The 23,300-nt window shown below is 45.3% G+C and overlaps 1 protein-coding gene across 2 annotated transcripts in view; it reads left to right on the forward strand.

Moving 5' to 3' along the window:
• The window catches only part of LOC129866779 (transcriptional enhancer factor TEF-1-like), a 48,468-nt gene that overhangs the window by 20,045 nt on the left and 5,123 nt on the right, over window positions 1–23,300 (forward strand). Inside the window, exons 4-13 of one of the 2 annotated variants that reach the window (XM_055939657.1) lie at window positions 13,575–13,639; window positions 13,971–14,033; window positions 14,786–14,797; window positions 17,439–17,573; window positions 17,698–17,744; window positions 19,055–19,116; window positions 19,343–19,467; window positions 20,211–20,384; window positions 21,694–21,834; window positions 23,091–23,243. In XM_055939657.1, the coding sequence (XP_055795632.1) occupies window positions 13,575–13,639; window positions 13,971–14,033; window positions 14,786–14,797; window positions 17,439–17,573; window positions 17,698–17,744; window positions 19,055–19,116; window positions 19,343–19,467; window positions 20,211–20,384; window positions 21,694–21,834; window positions 23,091–23,243 (977 nt within the window). The remainder of the gene's footprint in view (window positions 1–13,574; window positions 13,640–13,970; window positions 14,034–14,785; window positions 14,798–17,438; window positions 17,574–17,697; window positions 17,745–19,054; window positions 19,117–19,342; window positions 19,468–20,210; window positions 20,385–21,693; window positions 21,835–23,090; window positions 23,244–23,300) is intronic. The other variant, XM_055939658.1, reaches the window with a different exon arrangement.

Raw genomic sequence — 23,300 nt, forward strand, 5'->3', positions numbered from 1 at the left:
ACAATCTCCATCTGGTTTAGATGAGGAGCAGATAGGCCTCCGCGGTGGTTCCATTCTGCCACCATTTATCCTGTGAGTGGAGAGGCCTGTCATGATGCCTCATCATCATTAGGCCGTAGCAATCTGCTTTCTCTCTGTTGGCCAGGCCAAATATCCCAGCATGGCTTAGCTGGAGCAGAGACCAGAGCAGAGGCAGGCTGGAGTTTTGTAGCACCATTGGTGACATGGCCATTTCCCCTCTGCTTCAGGAGCAGGTAGTGTCTGAGGTATAACTAGTGAATCTTGGATCAGGTTTGGATTTGGCCCTTTGAAGTTCTATGATACATTGTCACTGTCACTAAAGATTAGCCAACTTTCAATATTTTTTTAAAAGGAAAGAAATGGCTTTGTAAATGAGTTATGGGAAGCTGTGTACTCGTGAGGATTGATTTGGTTTACACGATATCTCGTCGCTGCCTTCTAGCTATTGTGGATAAGATCATGTACATCCGAGCTGCCAACATGGCCGTATGAGATGAGACATAGTCCTCGTGCCCTCAGGGTAATGGTGAAGCATGCTGGGTTGGCTTGAGTCTGAGTCATCCTGGGGTCTGGGGCTCCCTCAGGCTATCCTCCCTGTATGGTACATACAGTATCATGGAACTACAGTAACATGTGACAGTAGGCTTCACTATGTGATGGGTACAGTACAGAGCCTTGACTTCAGCTTCTAGCATTTATAGTTGTAGCCTCTATAGGTAATAATACAACTACAGTATAGTACTAGCTGCTGAAACTTACGAGTCTGGAAGAGATTGTTTAAAGTGATGGTACAAAATGTAGTTAAAAACAAACATAATAAAAAAATAGCCTGTAACTCCTAACTGCCACGCTATGTCACAATAGGAATTATTTTTCTTGTAAAGGTGAAAACAGACAAATGCTAAACTATCAACGCTCATACCAGCTTGCTCTCTACAGTACAGTGGTGTGTGCAGAGTTGGTATTGGCACTGAGCCACTGTCATTCTCCCCGGCGTGGACCTGTATTGCACTGTGGGAAAGACCCACCTCCTCCACACCTTGGGGAACAGCACCTCAGAGTTCTCCTCTGAACACTATACGTATTTCCCATCCGTTGTATTGTGCCGCTTAGAGAGCAAAGATGATGCGTAGAGAGAGTTCAGAGTGTGACCTACACACGTTATCTTCAACGAAGGATGGAGACACACTGTAACGGCTGTCGTCTTCCTCCTCGTCTGAGGAGGAGAAGTTTGAAAGATCGGAGGACCAATGTGCAGCGTGGTAATTGTGCATCTTATTTAATGAAAGAAAACAACTCAAAATACAAAAACAACAAAGTGAAAACCGAAACAGTTCTATCTGGTGCAGACACACAAAGACTGAAAACAACCACCCACAAAACCCAACAGAAAACAGGCTACCTAAAAATGGTTCCCAATCAGGGACAACGATTGACAGCTGCCTCTGATTGAGAACCATATCAGGCCAAACACAGAAAACCAACACAAAAATAGAAAACATAGATTAACCACCCAACTCACGCCGTGATCACACTAAAACAAAGAAAATACAAAATAACTATGTTCAGAACGTGACAGTACCCCCCCCCCCCTCCAAGGTGCGGACTCCGGCCGCAAAACCTGAACCTATAGGGGAGGGTCTGGGTGGGCATCTGTCCGCGGTGGAGGCTCTGGCGCTGGACGTGGACCCCACTCCAGTATTGTCATTACCCGCTTCCGTGGCCTAGGAACGGCGACCCTCGCCGCCGACCTAGGATTGGCAACCCTACTAAATGGCCCCACTGGACTGAGGGGCGCCTCTGGACTGAGGAGCGCCTCTGGACTGAGGGGCGCCTCTGGACTGAGGGGCGCCTCTGGACTGAGGGGCGCCTCCGGACTGAGGGGTGCCTCCGGACTGAGGGGTGCCTCCGGACTGAGGGGCAGCTCCGGACTGAGGGGCAGCTCCGGACTGAGGGGCAGCTCCGGACTGAGGGGCAGCTCCGGACTGAAGGGCAGCTCTGGACAGACGGGCAGCTCAGGCGGCGCTGGACAGACGGGCAGCTCAGGCGGCGCTGGACAGACGGGAGACTCTGGCCTGCTGAGGCGCACAGTAGGCCTGGTGCGTGGTGCCGGAACTGGTGGTACCAGGCTGGGGACACGCACCACTGGGCGGGTGCGGGGAGCAGGAACAGGGCATACTGGACCCTGGAGACGCACAGTAGGCCTGGTGCGTGGTGTTGGCACTGGTGGTACTGGACTGGTGCGAGGGGCTGCCACAGGCGGACTGGTGCGTGGATAAGGCACCGGATAGACCGGACCATGGAGGCGCACTACAGGTCTCGAACACCGAGCCTGCCCAACCCTACCTGGCTGAATGCTCCCCGTAGCCAGGCCAGAGCGGCGAGGTGGAATAGCCCGCACTGGGCTGTGCTGGCGAACCGGGGACACCATGCGTAGGGCTGGTGCCATGTACAACGGCCCGAGGAGACGCACTAAAGACCAGATGCGTAGAGCCGGCTTCATGGCACCTGGCTCGATGCCCACTCTAGCCCGGCCGATACGAGGTGCTGCTATGTACCGCACCGGGCTATGCCTGCTTACCGGGGACACCGTGCGCATCTCTGCATAACACGGTGCCTGCCCGGTCGCTCTCTCTCCACGATAAGCACGGGGAGTTGGCTCAGGTCTCATACCTGGCTTAGCCACACTCCCCGTGTGCCCCCCCCCCCCCCCAAGACATTTGGGGGTTTTTGGGGCTGCCTCTCTAGCTTCCAGCCGCGCTTTCGTGCAGCCTCCTCATACCACCGCCTCTCCGCTTTCGCTGCCTCCAGCTCAGCTTTGGGGCGATGATACTCACCAGCCTGTACCCAGGGTCCCTTGCCATCCAGAATCTCCTCCCAAGTCCATTTCTCCAGATATCGCTGGTTCTCCTGTTGCTGCCCGTTACCACGCTCCTTGGTCCTTTTTTGGTGGGTAGTTCTGGCAGCTCCTGACTGGCGGGCGGTTCTGGCAGCTCTTGACTGGCGGGCGGCTCTGGCGGCTCCTGACTGGCGGGCGGCTCAGGCGGCGCTGGACAGACGGGCGGCTCAGGCGGCGCTGGACAGATGGGCGGCACTGGACAGACAGGGGGCTCAGGCGGCGCTGGACAGACGGGCGGCTCAGGCGGCGCTGGACAGACGGGCGGCTCAGGCGGCGCTGGACAGACGGGCGGCTCAGGCGGCGCTGGACAGACGGGCTGCTCAGGCGGCGCTGGACAGACGGGCGGCTCAGGCGGTGCTGGACAGACGGGCAACTCAGGCAGCGCTGGACAGACGGGAGACCCTGGCGGCGCTGGACAGATGGAAGACTCAGGTGGCGCTGGACAGACAGGAGCACCTGTAGTGAGGAGACAGAGAGACAGCCTGGTGCGGGGGGCTGCCATCGGAGGGCTGGTGCGTGGAGGTGGCACCGGACAGACCGGACCATGGAGGCGCACTGCAGGTCTTGATCACCGAACCTGTCTAACCCTACCTGGCTGAATGCTCCCAGTAGCCAAGCCAGTGCGGCGAGGTGGAATAGGCCGCACTGGGCTGTGCTGGCGAACCGGGGACACCATACGTAGGGCTGGTGCCATGTACCCCGGCCCGAGGAGACGCACTGGAGACCAGATGCGTTGAGCCGGCTTCATGGCACCTGGCTCGATGCCCACTCTAGCCCGGCCGATACGAGGCGCTGCTATGTACCGCACCGGGCTATGCCTACTCACCGGGGACACTGTGCGCCTCACGGCATAACACGGTGCCTGCCCGGTCCCTCTCTCTCCAAGGTAAGCACGGGGAGTTGGCTCAGGTCTCCTACCTGGCTTAGCCACACTCCCCGTGTGCCCCCCCCAATACATTTTTGGGGCTGCCTCTCTGGCTTCCAGCCGTGCTTACGTGCAGCCTCCTCATACCACCGTCTCTCCGCTTTTGCTGCTGTTGCTGCTGTCCGTTACCACGCTGCTTGGTCCTTTTTTGGTGGGTGGTTCTGTAACGACCTACACACGTTATCTTCAACGAAGGATGGAGACACACTGTAACGGCTGTCGTCTTCCTCCTCGTCTGAGGAGGAGAAGTTTGAAAGATCGGAGGACCAATGTGCAGCGTGGTAATTGTTCATCTTATTTAATGAAAGAAAACAACTCAAAATACAAAAACAACAAATTGAAAACCGAAACAGTTATTTCTGGTGCAGACACACAGCTCACGTCCTGACCGCACTAAAACAAAGAAAATACAAAAGAACTATGGTCAGAACGTGAAACACACAGAAGTTGCATCTCTTCATTTTTTTGAACCATTCTGCTATATATGGTGGCACAGGGTGTCGGGTAAAAAAAGAGTAAGAGTAGTGGTCTTTTGTGGTGTGATTGTTTTTGGAAGGGTTTTTAGGTAGGTAGCTTTGATTTGACTATCTGTTATTTTACTACCTTAGAGCGGCGCGACATGACTGTGTCCTGCGAGGGAGGCCGGTTATTGACGATGCGCAACTGAGGTCTGGGAGTTTTTTTGAAGGTGTGTAAAATAAAAATGGAAGGTGCTCAGGAAATGTTTTCTTTTTTACGTTTTCATTTTTCTTTATTTAAGCAGGAAATCACCATTGAGTCCAGGGTCTCTTTCACCAGGGAGTTCTGCTTATGCAATTTCATAAGACAAACTCTAAATCAAATACAATATCGAACAAGTAAAATACAGCAAAACACAAATATTAAAGAAAAACAATTACATTCCTCAATAAGAAAGTCCCAAATCAATATTTCAAATTGCCCGAGCAGCACCAGAACATCCAACTGTGATGTATTTTGTTGTTGGTTCCAGCAATGAGGTGCTTTAAAAATACAGCGAATCCACCTAGTTCGGTGGAGACCCGAGGAACCTCAAGAGTTAACCAACCTTGTGAACGAGTTTGGTATCTCATGTTTTTATATTTTTACAGCGGTGTTTAGGTAAGTCGGAGGCTTGTGTAGTAGAGCTTTGTCAACAAAGAGGGAATACTGTAGTGATCTACGGGAGTTTAATGAGGACCAGACAACCATTTGATACAGGATGCAGTGGCGAGTATCATAACTGTCACCTGTGATAAAGCGAAGGTTGCTATGGTAGACGGCATCCGAGGATTTAATAGTAGTGGCTGCTGTCACCATAGTGCTGAGCCCCGGAGAAGCATTATAACGGTCAGGATGTATTGTGGCAGGGGTTAAAACCTTTACCTTTCCAACCCTAATCAGGGAAACTCTTGACAGTCCAATTGCAGTTGCCAGTTGCTGTACTGTAACAAAGAATGTTCTTTTATCATGAATGTATTGTTGTTGAATGAGAGATACACCGAAGACCTCCGCTGTTTCTCGGTCTTCAAAATGAATGGCTATGGTGAAAGTGGGATGGTAGGAAATGTTCCAAGAGGAGAGTTCCCCGGATGCTGCAGTAATGTGTTCCCGTGTGGCTCCAGTGGGGTGTGAGCTGTGACCATGAAGGGCATGCCTGTACCTGTCGTCTCACACACACACACACACGCGAAACAGAAATATCAATACCATGACATACAAGACCTGCCATGTTTACATAACAGAATTAGAGATCTTCATACAATAACCATTGAAACAAAAGGCATAGAGATGATTATCCAGTGGTATTCCCTCTGTCTTCCTCTCAAGGTAAATGGAGTGAAAGAGGCTCTTGGCACATCTTTGTTTGTTAGTAATGACTCAGTGGCCTTCAGGGGTAGAACGTGTTCTTAACAGAGCCTCTCGCGTCGAGGGCATGTGTGTGTCTGGAGTGTTTGGTTCGTAAAAGAGCACTAGGTGTTCATCTGTAGGTCGTTATGTTGCACTCCCTTCTGATGTAATTATTCCAGGAACAATGTGTTCCTTTGAAAGACATGATAGATTCATGGTACTTTGTGTGAAGGCCCACACAGGGACAGAATGACAGAGGTAATGATGACAGAAAGTGTTGTCGAGATAGAAGGAGAATATGTGAGCGGTCACAACACTCAATGCTGTTTCTCTCATTCACTTTCTCTCTCACCCTCACTGTACAGTATTTGTTTGGGTTGACGAAACAATTCCGATGTACAGTACATTTTGCTTCACACCATTTTTTTGGGACTAGGTTGAAGAAAATCTTGAAAGGTAAATACCTTCGTCAGGCAGCTTAAAACTTCTTATGGCTGCATCCCGCTCATCCCGCTACCGGGATTGATATGACAGCAGCCAGTGAAAGTGCAGGGCGCCAAATTCAAACAACAGAAATCTCATAATTAAAATTCCTCAAACATACATGTGTCTTATATCATTTTAACGGTAATCTTGTTGTTAATCCCACCAAAGTGTCCAATTTCAAATATGCTTTTCAGCGAAAGCACTACAAACGATTATGTTAGGTCACCACAAAACCACAATAAGCACAGCCATTTTTCCAGCGAAAGATAGCTTTCACATAAAGCAGAAATAGAGATAAAATGAATCACTAACCTTTGATTATCTTCATCAGATAACACTCATAGGACTTCATGTTACACAATACATGCATGTTTTGTTTGATAAAGTTCATATTTATAACAAAAGATCTGAGTTTACATTGGCGCGTTACATTCACTAGTTCCAAAAACATCAAGTGATTTTGCATAGCCACATCGTTTCAATAGAAATACTCATCATAAATGTAGATGATAATACAAGTTATACACATGGAATTATAGATATACCTCCCCTTAATGCTATAAACTTTACTTAATGCTATAAACTTTACTTTACGGAAAAAGCAAATCATGCAATAATCTGAGACGGAGCTCAGAACAATAGCCAAATTAGCCGCCATGTTGGGGTCAACAGAAACTAGAAAATACATGATAAATGTTTCCTTACCTTTGATGAACTTCATCAGAATGCAGTCCCAGGAGTCCCAGGTCCACAATAAATGCTTGATTTGTTCGATAATGTCCGTTATTTATGTCCAATTAGCTACTTTGGTTAGCGTGTTAGCGGTAAACAATTCCAAAGTCACAAAGAGCATCCACTATAACGTGACGAAATGTCCAAAAGTTCCGTAACAGTCAGTAGAAACATGTCAAACGATGTACTGAATCAATCTTTAGAATGTTGTTAACATACATCTTGAATAACGTTCCAACCGGAGAATTAGATTGACTTCAGAAGAGCGGTGGAACGGAGGTCCTCCTCATGTGAAGGCACGTGTTCAATGCGTGGTCACCTCATGGCAGTGATTACTAATTCCTGTCTCCTTCGGCCCCCCTTCACATTAGAGTCATCAGACAAAGTTCTATTGACTGGTGACATCTAGTGGAAGCCGTAGGAAGTGAAAACTCATCAATATCTTGCTGTAATTTCAATGAGAGCTTGGTTGAAAATCTGCCACCTCAGAAACAATTCAAACAGGAAGTGGAACTTCTCAGGTTTTTGCCTGCCATATGAGTTCTGTTGTACTCACAGACATAATAAAAAACAGTTTTAGAAACTTCAGAGGGTTTTCTATCCAAAACGAATAATAATATGCATATATTAGCAACTAGAACTGACGATCAGGCAGTTTACTATGGGCACCTCTGTGCACCTTTCATCCAAGCTACTCAATACTGCCCCTGCAGCCATAAGAAGTTAAGGGCCTGTGGAGTTCACTTGAGGATATATTAAAAAAAAAAAAAAAAAAAAATCATGTGAGATTTCCAGCATGCTGATGTAATGTTTCCATCCGGGCCTCTCTGTCAGAACTCTGAGAGACCCGAACACACAGGTGAGCATGGCTAATTAGTCCTGTTAAAACCAACCAACGGCTGCAACCAAACAGCACCATTCACTCCCACAGGTTGTGAGTATGCGTAGTGGGCCACAGTTTGGGATAGAGGGAATTGTGGTTCTTAGAGTGCCGTTCTGCTCTAAACACACACACACTTAAACACACACACAGTGCCTTTTTCATTTCAAAAATTGTTATGAATGAATACAGTGGTCCTTTGCCAAACCGAGACGTGGTCGTTGTGGTCTGTGGACTCCTCGGTGTACTCCAAGCTCATCAGAGACTGGGCTCAAGATGACGTTTGGAGTCGTTCTAAAACAACTGAAGTGCTTTATTGTGAGTCGAGGCTATCGGCATCGGGTATACATCATCCTTCCATCCTAAACGTCACGCCTTAAGAAAACGTTTTTCTGACTTTGAAACCTTTGTGTTCTGGAAGTACCACTGAAATGGTTCTATAAAGCAACTCCAAATCACTGCTGCATACTATGGGGTGCCTTAATCAAAATGTGGGATGTTTCTGTCATTCATTTCACACGTGCATTACTGTGCAAAGATTTCCCCAAATTAGCAATTAGAACAGCAAGTGATGTTTGATATTCCCTGATTGCTGTGTTTGGCTTTACCGGTGGTTCCTTTTGTATAATGACGTGTGTTGTGATTGGTGGAGAGCTGGATACATCCATAGGGGAGGGCTGGAGGGGTATGTTCATAATGAGAAAAGCCATCGTCACGGCCTCAGACCATCTGACTTTGGCCTTGAAGTCTTTCTCTCTGGCCCATTCTCTAAATGGGAGTGGGGTGGGGGTGGGGGGGGTCATAATGTACTGTGTTAAGCCATCTAGAATGGGCAGCTGGTCGGGGATGGAGTCAGATGTCAGCCTGCCAGAGGAGTGTGTACGTGTGAGTGTGTGAGGATTTATTTGTCAGGGGGAGTGACGGCCGCACCCATTGACTGCTCTGAGGGAAACACCTGCATTGGAGCTGTAGATCTTATCAGACTAAGCTCCCTATCTCCAAGCTAAGGGATGGGTCAGAACAGCACCATCTGGTTTAGGGACACAGGGCCAGGGCTAGATCTATTTCCATTCAACAGGTCCAGAAGTAATTCAGTATTTTTGTTTGTTTCTATCTGTGTGTTTTTATCTTGTAGTTTGTATGCCTGTGACATTGCAGCCTCTTTTAGATGCATTAAAGGTCCTACACATGAATTGTTGCGTTGTAATTTCAGAAAATGTCCATAATATACCGTATCTGCAGTAATAGTGGAATGATAATGTTTCACAGTATTTCCTACCCGCCAGTGTTGTGATTGGCTGTGATATTCGCCTATTGATTTCTCCCGCCGGAGCGCCATCTGTTGTCAAAATGGGAAAAGCTGTTTTGACTTTGGCTTTGTTATCTAGTGGAAATCGGGTCAAGTGGCCAATGTAGAAATTGTTTTTTCCCTGGTTGCTAAAATTCTACACTGTTCTCTCAATTTCAGTTTATGTGAGAAAACAAGCACTGAATAGCGTAGGGTATCGTTTTACCACCAACATCTCTGTGAAATATCTTTTCAATAACAAAAATGTAGTTTTTGGACCAAAGTAAAAGGCTCAAGCACGAGTCTCCACCATGTCACAGGGAAATGGGATGCGTGGGAGGAGGTTTGTTTTGAATACAGCCTAGTGCTGTTGCAATTCACCTAGCTTCTACATAGGGGCGAAATTCTAGGTATAGTTTCTGGAGCTTTAAAGTTGGAATCCGAAGCGGTGAAACTGCCACGTCTGTTTACGATATTCCAACAACAAAAATATCCCCCCCCCCCTCCCCCCTCTGACATCATGGCAAATCATTGCACGCATGATAGAACAGCAGAGTGTGTCCTATGATACAATTATAATTTTTTTACCACTGAGCAGAATGCTCCTCTTCCCCGTTTCAAAAGCAAAACAAAAACATGTGCATGCCTGGGGGTCGACCAGTGGTGCTGTTTCACCAAATGCTGATCTCAGCTTTAAGGTCTAATCACTTGGATGGGGCTATTATTCCCATAACATACCCCAAGGTAGCCCTCTGTGTTTGTGTGTGACAATATGGAGGCTGGACCAGACAGAGCCCTGGGGAAGGAGTGAAGATACAGCAGCTCTAGCCGTGGTAATGTTCCAGTCTGTAGTAGTTATAGGGCTTCTCTCCCGTCTCCCCAGCCAGCCAGGGGACCTCCCACTGAAAGGCTCCATATTGTTGGCTTAGGCCTTTGTGATGCTAATGTAGGCCTGAGACCCTTGAGTCATCCATCATGGCCGGCGGGACAGCCAGGCTATTGTCCAGAGGATTTGGGTCTCTCCTGCACTCACTCCGCTCCGCCGAGAGACAGGGGCTTGCCTGGGGCCCAGTGCATTCTGGGAAAGGGGAGTAAAGAGCGGAAAGGATTAGGGCGCCCGTCACAGTGTAAATATAAGCTAGTCAGAGGGCTATGAAAGGAGGGTGCCTGCGACAAGTTTGAGCACTGGACCAAGAGACGAGGCATTTTGTTGTACGTGTGTATATTTTGTGGGATTTGTAATGTTGGGAGTTGATACTTTTGATACGTTTTAAAGTTGCTAGCCTCACTACCTTGAACGCAACATGCAGGAAAATGAATAGAACTGTACAATACCGAGGGCAGCTTCTTTAACTGGTTCAAGATCATTTCATTGCCTATAAAGTGTTTGGTTTTTATTCAATTTCAGTGTTTCACAACTTTGATAATGTCAAGAACAGGGCAAGTCACAGTTGTCTTTCCTTATGGCCGTGATTCACAATGACACTTGGAAACCATCTCTGAGAAAAGCCTTTAAATCCCTTGTTATGATGTTGGAAACAGCTCATATTGCCTGGCAATAGACATTTATTGGAGGAGCGTTTAATGGCAAAGCCACACGAAGAGTGCAGTGAGTGAGTGTATGAGTGATCCTCAGGTTGTCAGAATGCCAATGTGTTCTCTAGGGTCTTCTGACATCACTCGGGATGCTGCAGTGCAGAGCCTAGTGGGGGTATGGTCAGTCCATCCTTAAAACGAGGGCCGGGAAAGGAAATGAGAGCTTTAAAAAGATCTCAGCTAAGAGACGTAACGATCTTGTTACACACACACACACACACACACACACACACACACACACACACACACACACACACACACACACACACACACAAAAAAAATCTAATTTTTATAGTTCTTGTTACCAATACAAATAATTTCGACGTGTAACACGAAAACACTAACCTGCGTTATCCAGGAATTTCAATGTCAGTTGTCCGTTGGTGTCAGTGGAGGGTGCTAAACTACCTCTCTCTGGTTATGTTGTGTGTACTGTGTGGTGTTGTGTCTCTGCCCTTTGTCTCTGACCCCTGACCTCTAACCTCTGGCCTGGATCAGTAGGGCTGAGGCCGGGTCACTGTGGGTCAGTGTCCTGCCCCATCCGTCAGCCTGGTAAGTGGGAGCTGAAATGGGAACACAGAACTGCCCACACACACTATCAGCTGTCAAGTAGCACTGTAGCAGTCTGCTGATCAGGCAAACCATAGCAATGAGAGCTCTAAGCTCCAACTCTACATAGTCAGACATCTCCAACCCACACACAAACTCTATCTCGTCGACCCACTGAACTCTCAACTCCAATCTGTTAACCCTAACTCTGACCCTGCTCTAACCTCTGCTGTAGGCTGCATTATGTTCTCCATAATTTGTTATTATTTAAGGGATAGCCAATGAAAGGAGATATTGTCCAGTTTGCTTGACGGATTTGCAAGGCATTTGAATAAGATGTTATTTCAGAGAGAACTCATTTGAATGTGTGTTTCTTGGCACATGCAATAATGATATTAAAAATTGACTGCTCCTAAAAAGCTACTTCGGATTTTGAAAACAGCCTATGTGGCATCGATGTTAGTCAGAAACATTTATTATAGTGTTGAACTTTACTACAAAGTGTAAATAGGATAATTCTGGTCATAAAGTCAGCCTCGTCCAAACCAGAGATTTGCGAGATGATAGGAAAAATGTCTATGTCATGGAATGAAGGGTACTGTTACTACTGTAACAGTTTTCATTTGGTTTGGTTTATTTAAATCCTGCCCAAAGCTGGCTGCACCCAAGTAATCATCAATTCAGAGCGCAGCTGCAAGCGACCAGATCGTAATGCCCATGGTCAATTTGGTTTGACATTTCATACCCCTATGGGGTTAGATAGGGACCATCAGTAAATTACACAATGTAAACAATATTTTTTTAAATGTCAATAGCACCAAATGTAACTGACTTAAAAACCTAAAACCAACTATAAATTATAGAAATGTATTTACAAACATTGAAAGCATTTATGAGCCAACTAAAAGAAGTGCATCATGAAAATATTGTCCCATTTACATTGTATAATTTATTGATGGTGCCTAACTAGCCCCAGAGATAATCTATCCAATGTCAAACCAACTTTGCCACGGTTGCACACCAGCTGGCTGAAGCTAATTGGCGAAAGAAGTTGGCTAGCACTAGCTAGCCTCTGCAATTTCAAGACACAAGACCTGGTTAGACTGTTTCAAGTTATCTAGAAGGGTGAGCAAATGTAACTGTGTACTGTTTTGGCAGAGTGAATGTACAACCGCTTGCCACGTGCTAACACACACACACACAACAGACTCTCGTTTGGCTTCAGTCATGGCCGCTGCATTTCTTAAAGACCAAGCTGAAAATGAGGCCAAATCAGGAAGTTCAGCCCCCCTTAAATGGCTGGTTTTACAGAGACAACAAACAAAGCAGGAATCTGTGATGGAGCTGGTTTTGAATAAAAGTTCAGAAGAAAGCTGAGGGAAATGGAGCAGTGTTACCTCTTTGAAACTTAATGAGACATTTGACAATAATAATGTTCATCAGTGCAGAAACTTCTGTCTCTTGTCTCTCTTCTGGCAGTGCACTCTTTTTGTTTAGCTCTGGAAATAGATATTAGCTTACTCAACTCATAGTGGGCTAATTTATGAGTATCATGGGGGAGGGATTTCTTGGTTTGGTCTGTTAGGTTGAGGGTTTTTAAACTTCTCTCTCTCCCTCTGTCTCTCCCTTTCTCTCTCTCACTCCCTCTCTCATCCCTCTCCCTCTTTCTTTCTCTCTGGCTCTCTCTCTCTCCATCCCTCTGTCTGTCTATCTCTCCCTTTCTCTCTGCCCTTTCTCTCTCTCCCTCTCCCTCTCCCTCACCCTCTCTCTTCCTCCCTCACCATCCCTCTCTCTCTCCCCCTTTCTCTCTTCCTCCCTCACCCTCCCTCTCTTTCTCTCTTCCTCACCCTCCCTCTCTCTCTCCCTCTCGCTCTGTCACTCTCCCTCTCGCTTGTTTAGTGCTTTTGCCAAGTCCCGCTGAGTGTGTTTGCAAGCTGGTGAAAATAATGAATTATTCAGCAGTAAGCATGCTTACAGCTGGCCGTTTGGGGGCCTTTGATCTGGGAATTGGGCGTCTGCATGAATGCCCGTATTGTCATGTTATGTGTACACAGTGTGTGAGTGATTGAGAGTAGGGAGGCCCCAGCATGGGCAGCGGGAGATTACAGTGCGGGCCTGCTGGGTGCAGGGTCACACCACTAAATCCCCCCAGATGCTGTTTTTTTCGGCCGAGGTCACATGTTATCCGCCAGTCCGTGTTGCCTTAACAAAATGGTCCCCTCCAAGTGAACAAGGGTTAGGGTTAGTATCACCCACCAGGCCCCCTCCACACACACACCTGTCTGGAGTGGACACGTAAGCCAGGAGGCCACTACCTACACAAACCTGAGTGATTTGTTTCTTCCCCCAGGTCGCAATGAGTTGATAGCGAGATACATCAAACTAAGAACGGGAAAGACAAGGACAAGAAAGCAGGTAAGAGGACTCATCAGTCCAATCCCTAAGGTACACATATTGCCATTTTCTGGAGCCCTTAGAGGTTGCTGGAGGGCAGGTCACCTGATACTACTGGCCAGGCGAAGGAACTTTGACCTGTGTGGCCATGCGTAGGAGAATCAAAACAGGTCTCCTATTGAAGGCCGTTTTTGCATGATGCATAGCACTTTTCACTGTCAAACAGTGGAGGATACAAAGCGCTGGATGCAGTTGTCAAGGGAGGAGTGTGTGCCTGCAGTGGCGGGCTTTAGGCCCTTTTTCTTTTTCATCTCCATGGTAACCGTCTGTTCCCTTGTCTCCCTCCCAACAGGTCTCCAGTCACATTCAGGTTCTTGCCAGACGGAAATCTCGGGAGTTTCACACCAAGCTAAAGGTAAGAGCTACTGCCTTTTGGACCTCCAAGCGCTGTTTGTCTAGCTTCCTGTTTCTGTTGCGGTGGTAATGGGTGGGATGCCTGATGCTGTGACTCCAGTATCCTAGATTCCACACATCCAATATTCCTGTTTAGCATTCGATGGGCTAGTCCCATGCTTCCCCCTGTTTGTTGCTCTTGTTTCTTATTGCTTCCTGTGACTAACAAAAGTGTACACCCGCTCAGCGGAACTCGAATGGCTTTGCAAGGTGATAATTCTACTCTCTCTTTCACTGATCAAGGCTTGAATTGTATGTTCAGTTTCATAATATTTCATATTATATTTTACTCAAGAAAAATATCTTACATCAACTTGCAAGAAAGTACTGTAATGTTTAAATGCTAATGTCATTTTTTTAAATATATAAATATTGATCCTGAAAGTAGATTGCACCTACAATATCTCCCTGCATGATGTTTGGACAGCAAGCCAATAAGAGAAGCATGCTGGCAAGACGTGTTCGCTGTTGATTGTATATGAGCACCTTAGTGTTGGAGATAGCAGTCAGCCAGAAGCTATGACCTTATCATCGTTTACCACTGAAGCTGTTCTTTGTTTACCACTGAAGCTGTTCTTTGTTTGTGTGTGTTTGTGTGTGTGCTCAACGTAATCATTCTATGTTGTAATACGGACAGTAGTTAGTTTTGTCCGGATAGCAAAGTGTGACGAGTGGGCTGTAAGAGTAAAACCACTCTCATCTCTTTGCATTCAGGTCACATGTATGGTAAGTACCACCCTCAAAATACTGTACTGTTGGCTGTGCTTCAGGCCCGTCTGTAAAGCTAGGTGTCCCTGCTCTTAGATCCATAGTGTTGTGTCCTGCTGTTAAAGGCCCAAGTACTGTGTAATGTACAGTAACAGTCAAACGTTTGGACACACCTACTCATTCAATTGTTTTTCTTTATTTTTACTATGTTATATATTGTAGAAAAGTAGTGAAGACATCCAAACTATGGAATAACACATAGAATCATGTAGTAACCAATAAAGTGTTCAACAAATCTAAATATATTTTATATTTGAGAATCTTCAAAGTAGCCACCCTTTGCCTTGATGACAGCTTGGTACACGCTTGGCGTTCTCTCAACCAGCTTCATGATGTAGTGACCTGGAATGCATTTCAATTAACAGGTGTGCCTTGTTAATTTGTGGAATTGATTTCCTTCTTAATGTGTTTGCGCCAATCACTTGTCTTGTGACAAGGTAGGGGTGGTATACAGAAGATAGCCCTATTTGTTAAAAGACCAAGTCCATGTTATGTCAAGAACAGCTCAAATAAGCAAAGAGAAACAACAGTCCATCATTACTTTAAGACATGAAGGTCAGTCAATCCAAGGGCTCCTGAGTGGCGCAGCGGTCTAAGGCACTTCATCTCAGTGGTTGAGGCATCACTACAGACACCCTGGTTCAATTCCAGGCTGTATCACAACCGGACATGATTGGGAGTCCCATAGGGCAGCGCTCAATCAGAGTCGTCCTGATTTGGCCGGTGTAGGCCACCATTGTAAATAATAATTTGTTCAGAATTGACTTGCCTAGTTAAATAAAGGTTAAATAAAATCTAAATAAATTTTAAAAATCCGGAGAATGTTAAGAACTTTTATTCAAGTGCAGTCGCAAAAACCATCAAGCGGTATGATGAAACTGGCTCTCATGAGGACCGCCACAGAAAAGGAAGACCCAGATTTACCTCTGCTGCAGAGGATAAGTTAATTAGAGTTACCAGCCTCAAATATTGCAGCCCAAATAAATGCTTTACAGAGTTCAAGTAACAAACACATCTCAACATCAACTGTTCAGAGGATACTGAGTGAATCAGGCCTTCGTGGTTGAATTGCTGCAAAGAAACCATTACTAAAGGACACCAATAATAATAAGAGACTTGCTTGGACTAAGAAACACGAGCAGTGGAGAATAGACTGGCGGAAAGCTGTCTTCAAGGCAAAGGGTGGCTACTTTGAAGATTCTCAAATATAAAATATATTTAGATTTGTTGAACACTTTTTTGGTTACTACATGATTCCCAATGTGTTATTCCATAGTTTTGATGTGTTCACTATTATTCTACAATGTAGAAAATTTAAAAAATAAAAATAAAAAAAACCTTGAGGAGGTGTGTCCAAACGTTTGACTGGTATTGTATGTCCTGTGTGTGTGCATCTATCACCCGCAGTTACTGTGTATCCACTCCATCACACTGTATCCACTCCATCTCACTGTATCCACTCCATCTCACTGTATCCACTCCATCTCACTGTATCCACTCCATCTCACTGTATCCACTCCATCACACTGTATCCACTCCATCTCACTGTATCCACTCCATCTCACTGTATCCACTCCATCACACTGTATCCACTCCATCTCACTGTATCCACTCCATCACACTGTATCCACTCCATCTCACTGTATCCACTCCATCTCACTGTATCCACTCCATCTCACTGTATCCACTCCATCTCACTGTATCCACTCCATCTCACTGTATCCACTCAATCTCACTGTATCCACTCCATCACACTGTATCCACTCCATCACACTGTATCCACTCCATCTCACTGTATCCACTCCATCTCACTGTATCCACTCCATCTCACTGTATCCACTCCATCTCACTGTATCCACTCCATCTCAGTGTATTGTCTTTGCCAGCATGCTCGTCTTCTCCCAAGTCTTCTTTCACGCAAATGGCAGTGAGGCATTCCATTAACCCATGCTTGCACAAATTCACATGTTGTCCCGTGCGTCTCTGTCATTAGAACATAGTGCTTGCAACACCCAAGGTTGTGGGTTCAATTTCCGCTGGGGCCACCCATAAGTAAAATGTATCATGACTGTAAGTCGCTTTGAGGGGAAAAACGTCTGCTAAATGGCATATATTACATATGCTTTTAAAATTGAACAGAAATGCTACTTAAATGACAGCATATCAGAGGATGACACTTAACAGGGAACTCAAGCACCAGAGTGCCTTTTTTCCCCCCAAAGTTCAGTGTACACTACAATCTTGCCCTAATGTCCTTGTTTGTTTTCATAGAAGACCAACTCTGCCTTTAGAAGATAAATGCATGAAATGGTCTGGTATTCAATCACAGGCTCAAAAACACCACAATGTGTATTCTGTGCTTTTATTCACCAGTCTGAGAGAGAAGAAGTATGAAGAGCAATAGAAATCTGTACTCTTAATAGCACATTCCTTTCAGGTGTTTAGGCGGTCTTGGTGTTCCTGTGGTCTTTTCAGATAATCCATGTCCTCGCCTGCTGGCGTTGTAAAGAGTTCTGTTGTGTGCGTGTGTTTGGCTGTTGTTGCTTGTGGTTTGGCCCACCACTCTCTGGCTGAGTCATTGTGTTGTTTTCTGCTGAAGGACCAGAGTGTGAAGGACAAGGCACTGCAGAGTATGGCCTCCATGTCCTCGGCTCAGATCGTCTCTGCCACCGCCATCCACAACAAGCTTGGCCTCCCAGGCTTCCCAAGACCCACCTTCCCTGGGGCGGCAGGGGTAAGACACCCGTCACTAAACACACATCTCTCGTAACAATTGACAAATATGGCAATTGACAAAGGACTTTATGTGCGTTGTGCCATCCTGATTGTCCATTCATTCATCTACTCCTTTTCCCTAGTTTTGGCAGGGTATGATATCCACTGGCCAGCCTGGATCCTCACAAGAGTAAGAAGTCCTAATGCTTGTGTTGTTATTCATAATAGAAGATGATGAAGTAATAAGTAATAACAAATGTGTTTGCTTGATGGTATAACTCAGTGGTCACCAACCGGACTTGTTGATCTCCAAGGCATTTCTAGTCGATTGCCAAACATTTCTGTAAAAAAACCAATGATAAAGCCTTGTGTTCCTGTTTTTTTTATTAGTCTCGGGCTGTTGGTGGTAGGTGCAGCCAATTCAGCTGCCCTGCACAACGAAATCAAGTGCACTATGCTACCGCTGGTCTTTCAGATTGCTCAGATGACCGAGTCTGCAGTAACGTGGCATAAAAGAAAGCTACGGCAAAGATGATACTGTGAGATTTCAAAACGTTTAAAACCATGACAAGAGAGAGACTGTCAACGAATACAGCAAAGAGATGCTGTTTTTATGAGGGACTTCATGTTTAGGTTCTTACTCAGCACTGTCAACACTTTGTATTCAACACTTTTATAAGCCATAAAATTAGCATTCTTCCTATTTCCACTCAGCGCTACAACAAGCACTGCAGCAGTAATAAATGAGTAGGAAAGTGTATCTATAGGTTTGCGTTGTTGTTATTATTAGTGGCTTGGGTCTCTTTTTAATATCAGGAATATTTCACTTCCTCTGTTCATAGGAGTAACAACATGAATTTGTGCATGACGCCGAAATAATGCGGTGCGACTCGAATTTCGCCATCAGCTGGAAGACGGTGTCCCTTTTTGGTCAGTGTCAGCGGAGGAAAGGGAGAGCGGAGTGATGTTGAGAGACGGACCCTCAGTCTGCTGCTCTCTCCCTCCGCTGAGACTGACCATCAGATGCAGGCACCATCAGCCCAATAAAATAAAAAGCAAATTATTTAAATGTATGCTCACTCAGCTGTGCCTCACAAGTAATACAACAATGGATCTATTACCGGTGTGATCATATAGCCTACCTCAAAATGTTGAAATATATATATCTTTTTTAAATGTTTCCCAAACAACACTGCATTGGCAGGTAAATTCAAGCAAAGCCAGTCTGTGGTGATAATGTATTGGGCCTATAGCTTACTGCACAAACCTCAATGCTACAGAGCTGTTTTTAATTGGTTAATGTTGCATAGGCTTACATTTTTAAGTCATGTTAATAAAAAATCAGAGCGGTAGATCTCGGCATGCATTTTGACTCAGAAAGTGATCTTGGCCCAGAAAAAGGTTGGTGACCACTGGTCTACCTGGTATGTAGCCAGTTTATTCTTTGTATTATTGCATTACCCAGGTCATCCTCCTGATTCTGTGTCTTTTTGTCTTCAGCGTTAAGCCATTTGCCCAGCAGGCCTACCCCATCCAGACAGCTGTAACGACCACCATCTCAGGTGAGAGAACTTTTACCCTACCCACTCTATCAGCTCATTTCAATTCCTCTCAGGCCAACGCTCAAAAGAAACTCCAATGGCACCTATTTACCAGTACATTAATACTATTACATGGCCAATGCTACTATTGCTATAGCTAATGTTCATAACGTTAGTGAGGGGTGGGATGTTAGTGTCGGTAAACGGTGGATAGTGAATTGACGGTGTTGTATGTTACCCTGCCCAGCGTACGAGCCTCCCACAGCCCCCACGCCTACAGCCCCAGCCTGGCAGGGTCGCTCCATCGGGACCACCAAACTCAGACTGGTGGAGTTCTCTGCCTTCCTGGAGCAGCAGAGAGACCCTGACTCTGTGAGTACCTGCCCTACTGTATTCCTTTCCACACATAGTAAAACACACCGGGGTAAACCAGTAGGTGTTTCTCAGACAGCATCCCAAAGCAGGTCAAACTAGTGCCAATTCCTAAGGTCAACCGTACAGCCTCAAACTGGGGCATGTCTTCACACACACTCACAGACAGAGAAGGTAAAACAAGGACAATAATGTCACAAGCAAAGCAGAATCCCTCCAAATACCAAAGTGATACCTAAGTGACTCTGGAAAATCTATGTTTACCTTGGCACAGCCGATTTGTCATTTTGTCACTATTTCTTAGCTATTGCTTTTTTGCTTGTGTTCTATGACAGCAGACATTTATCTTGGGGTAGTGAGTTACCCGAGACCAGTATTTATGCTGCTATGCCTGTGCACATCTGTGACTTTAAAACAACCCTGAAAAGAAAACTGTCTCTTCTGAAGAGGTTGTCAGATCATACATGACGCGATAAAATCATTTTGAAATATTCATATAATTTTGATATGACGACCTTGTCAAGAGGGATTGAGAACTTTTAGAGACGGTTTCCCAGACATAGATTAACTCTAATCCTGGACTAAAATGCATTCTCAATGGAGATGAACTATTGAAAACGTTTCTTAGTTCAGGACCAGGCTTAATCTGTGTCCGGGAAACTGGCCCTTAAGGTAATGGAGAAGTCATAAAAAATGCCAATAGAAGGGATCTATTTAAACCTGTTGTTTTACTATCTCGTCAGTACAACAAGCACCTGTTTGCCCACATCGGACAGACTAACTACTCGTACAGCGATGCCCTACTGGAGGCTGTCGACATCCGTCAGATCTACGATAAGTTCCCAGAGAAGAAGGGAGGACTGAAGGAGCTCTTTGGAAAGGGCCCTCACAACTCCTTTTTCCTGGTCAAGTTCTGGGTGAGTTTAATGGCACATGCGCACACGATGATGCTTTTTAAAAGGCGCATTGTCGGCTGTCCAATGCGCTGCTCTATAACCCGTCTCCAATTGATTCCCGGCCTTTATTGTCCACACAATTTAGCGTCACAGAAAACACGATTTACATCTAAACAAACAACTTTAATGATGCGTACATTCAAGTATACGCATCATGAGTGAAGCCGAGGATATGGTTTTGTGTTTGAGTGTGTGTGTATGTGCGATTCCCCAGGGTCTGATGTGGTAGCATTGAGGCTTTGTTTGAACACCTGCCTACCTCCTGACAGGTGTGAGAGATTGGGGCAAACTAAGGAGATTGCAGTAGCACCCTACCAATGGAGTCTCTGTCTCTCATTTCTCTCTAAGCGCAAATATTTACTGGCACCATTCTCCACGGCTTTACTTACTATTACATCCTATATAGTCTATTGGCCCCAAGAAAGCTTTATTTGATTTACAATGTTACACCTGGAGTATGTCATCCTCAGCTCTCTGTTTCCTCTATGTTTGTTACATACATGCTGGTTCTCTATTAGCTTTGAGATACTCAGTACAATCCCTTTATTTTGTTCAACACACAAATATTTTCATAATCTACAACTAATAGGTTTTAAAACTTGAGCATATTAATTCACGTCGACATGAATTCAATTCCAAATTCAAAATGGGAAACGCAAACAAGACGGTGAGTCTCTCTTCAGACATGAGTGAAGAGCCACTGCATCTGAATTTCAAACATGGACACTCACCATCTAAACAATCGCCCTCCTCTGATCATTACAGGCCTTAATAACCAGCTGACTTAATGAAGGAGCTATTTATTCCTTTGTTCACATGATGAACTCGGTGTTCTCTGAAACAGACTGTCCCCTTCAGAGGACTCTTATTGAATAGTTTATTTTTACATCCATTCAGGCCATTTCTAATATCTGTCTTGTGCCATTCGGATATTTCGGAAGCCTCTTTCCGCCTCATTTGAGATGCAGAAGCACAAGATTATTGTACAAAGTTTACCGGTAGATAGCCACTCAACTCATTCTCAGCATACAGACATGCCAAATAATATAATTGCATGTATTGTCATGAGCCACTGGAGGGCCTCGCTGCCTTAGTAACCTTTACATCGAGTTGCTTTCCTCAAGTTAATCTTGACATTTTAAAGACATTTTTTTAATTGAAACATTTTCAGCATGTGTTGTAAACATTTAGCTCATTGTTTGAGCTGTTGTTAGTCAACATTTGCTTGACTATGTAGTTAAACCTCTGCTGTTATGTTGTCCTGATGCAGGCTGACCTGAACTGTAACATCCAGGATGACTCTGGGGCCTTCTACGGTGTGACCAGCCAGTATGAGAGCTCTGAGAACATGACCATCACCTGCTCCACCAAGGTGTGCTCCTTCGGCAAGCAGGTGGTTGAGAAGGTGGAGGTGAGTCCTAGTCCTGCGGAGAAGCAACTATAAAACGACACAAATGACTCACAATTACCTACTTTTATATTTGTGTGTTTATCACAATTGCGTACATGAGTCTTTTAACACCTATTTGATCGTGGTGGACATGGTTTCCTCCTCATTTATACAGCGGGTGGGTCTAATCCTGAATGCTGATTGGTTAAAACCACATTCCAGCCCTTGTCTATGACTTTAAAATGCCTATTTAATCTGTTCCATCTGACTGCATATTCCACTGTCTCATCAGCCCAGCCAGGCAATTTATAAACTTGATCTCCACTATAAAAAGCATCTAGACATTATCTCACATTTCTTTTAGACTAACATTTAGTTTTCAACAGTGGAGATTTGTATAAACCTTGTTGTCTGTCTCTCCAATGTTTGCAACATTGTTTCAATATTCAAATTCGATCTCCAGCTGTCCCATAGTAATGAACGTGTCAGGAGTCGGGATGAGACAGACAGGCAGGTAGCTTTTCTCAGCCAGTTGAAATCATGAGTCATTATCATTTTTATGGAGATATACAAAGAACTATCAATAGAAAAAAGGTCAAACTAAATGAAGTGCAGCTAGTTTGCAGTCTTTCCAGCTTCAGTTTGAAGTGATTGTTGACTAGCTCCTCTGAACAACAGTGTCCTGACGAGCACATTTTCTACCTCAGGTGAAATCATTAGCTCATTGTTATGGATGTATCCAAATAAATGTCACTAGAAATCAGCTTAAACAAATACAAATGCTGCTACTTTGTTGTTATTCTGGCTGCACTGTTTGACGTGACTGTGAGTTAGCCATATTTGGCTAGCCAGCAAGCAAGGGATAAGAACGTTGCCAGCCAGTATGGCAAAAGAACATTTAGAACGAACGACTGGGTTGCATCTACAGATACAGAACAAAAAAACTTAATGACTGGGTCGCATCTCTGGCAACCGAACCGACCAGCCGGCTTGGGTAGCAACCCTAGATTTGTGTCGGGACTATATCATGTAGAAGGATGAAATATAATGAATAAATTCAGCGAAGTAACCTTTTTTGTTGGTAACCCATTGATTAACGGTGACAATGTCCGAGAAGCCGGTGTTTGGGGGATATATTGGCACGGTTTGCCGGCCCTCGACGATATCCGTGCAAATATATCCTCCAAACACCGCCTTCTCGGGCATTATCACTTAATTGTTTTCTTGTGAAGAGCTGCACTCAGTGATCTCTCTCTTTCTCTCTTCCTCCCCCTCAGACGGAATATGCTCGCTTCGAGAACGGACGCTTTGTCTACAGGATAAGCCGCTCCCCCATGTGTGAATACATGATCAACTTCATCCACAAACTCAAACACCTGCCTGAGAAATACATGATGAACAGTGTCCTGGAGAACTTCACCATCCTATTGGTAAGGATGTCCTACTCAGAGTCATCAATCTGTTTGTATACTCATAACAAGTGTGTG

This window comes from Salvelinus fontinalis, chromosome 12 (genome assembly GCF_029448725.1).
Source record: "Salvelinus fontinalis isolate EN_2023a chromosome 12, ASM2944872v1, whole genome shotgun sequence".
NCBI classification, from domain to species: domain Eukaryota; kingdom Metazoa; phylum Chordata; class Actinopteri; order Salmoniformes; family Salmonidae; genus Salvelinus; species Salvelinus fontinalis.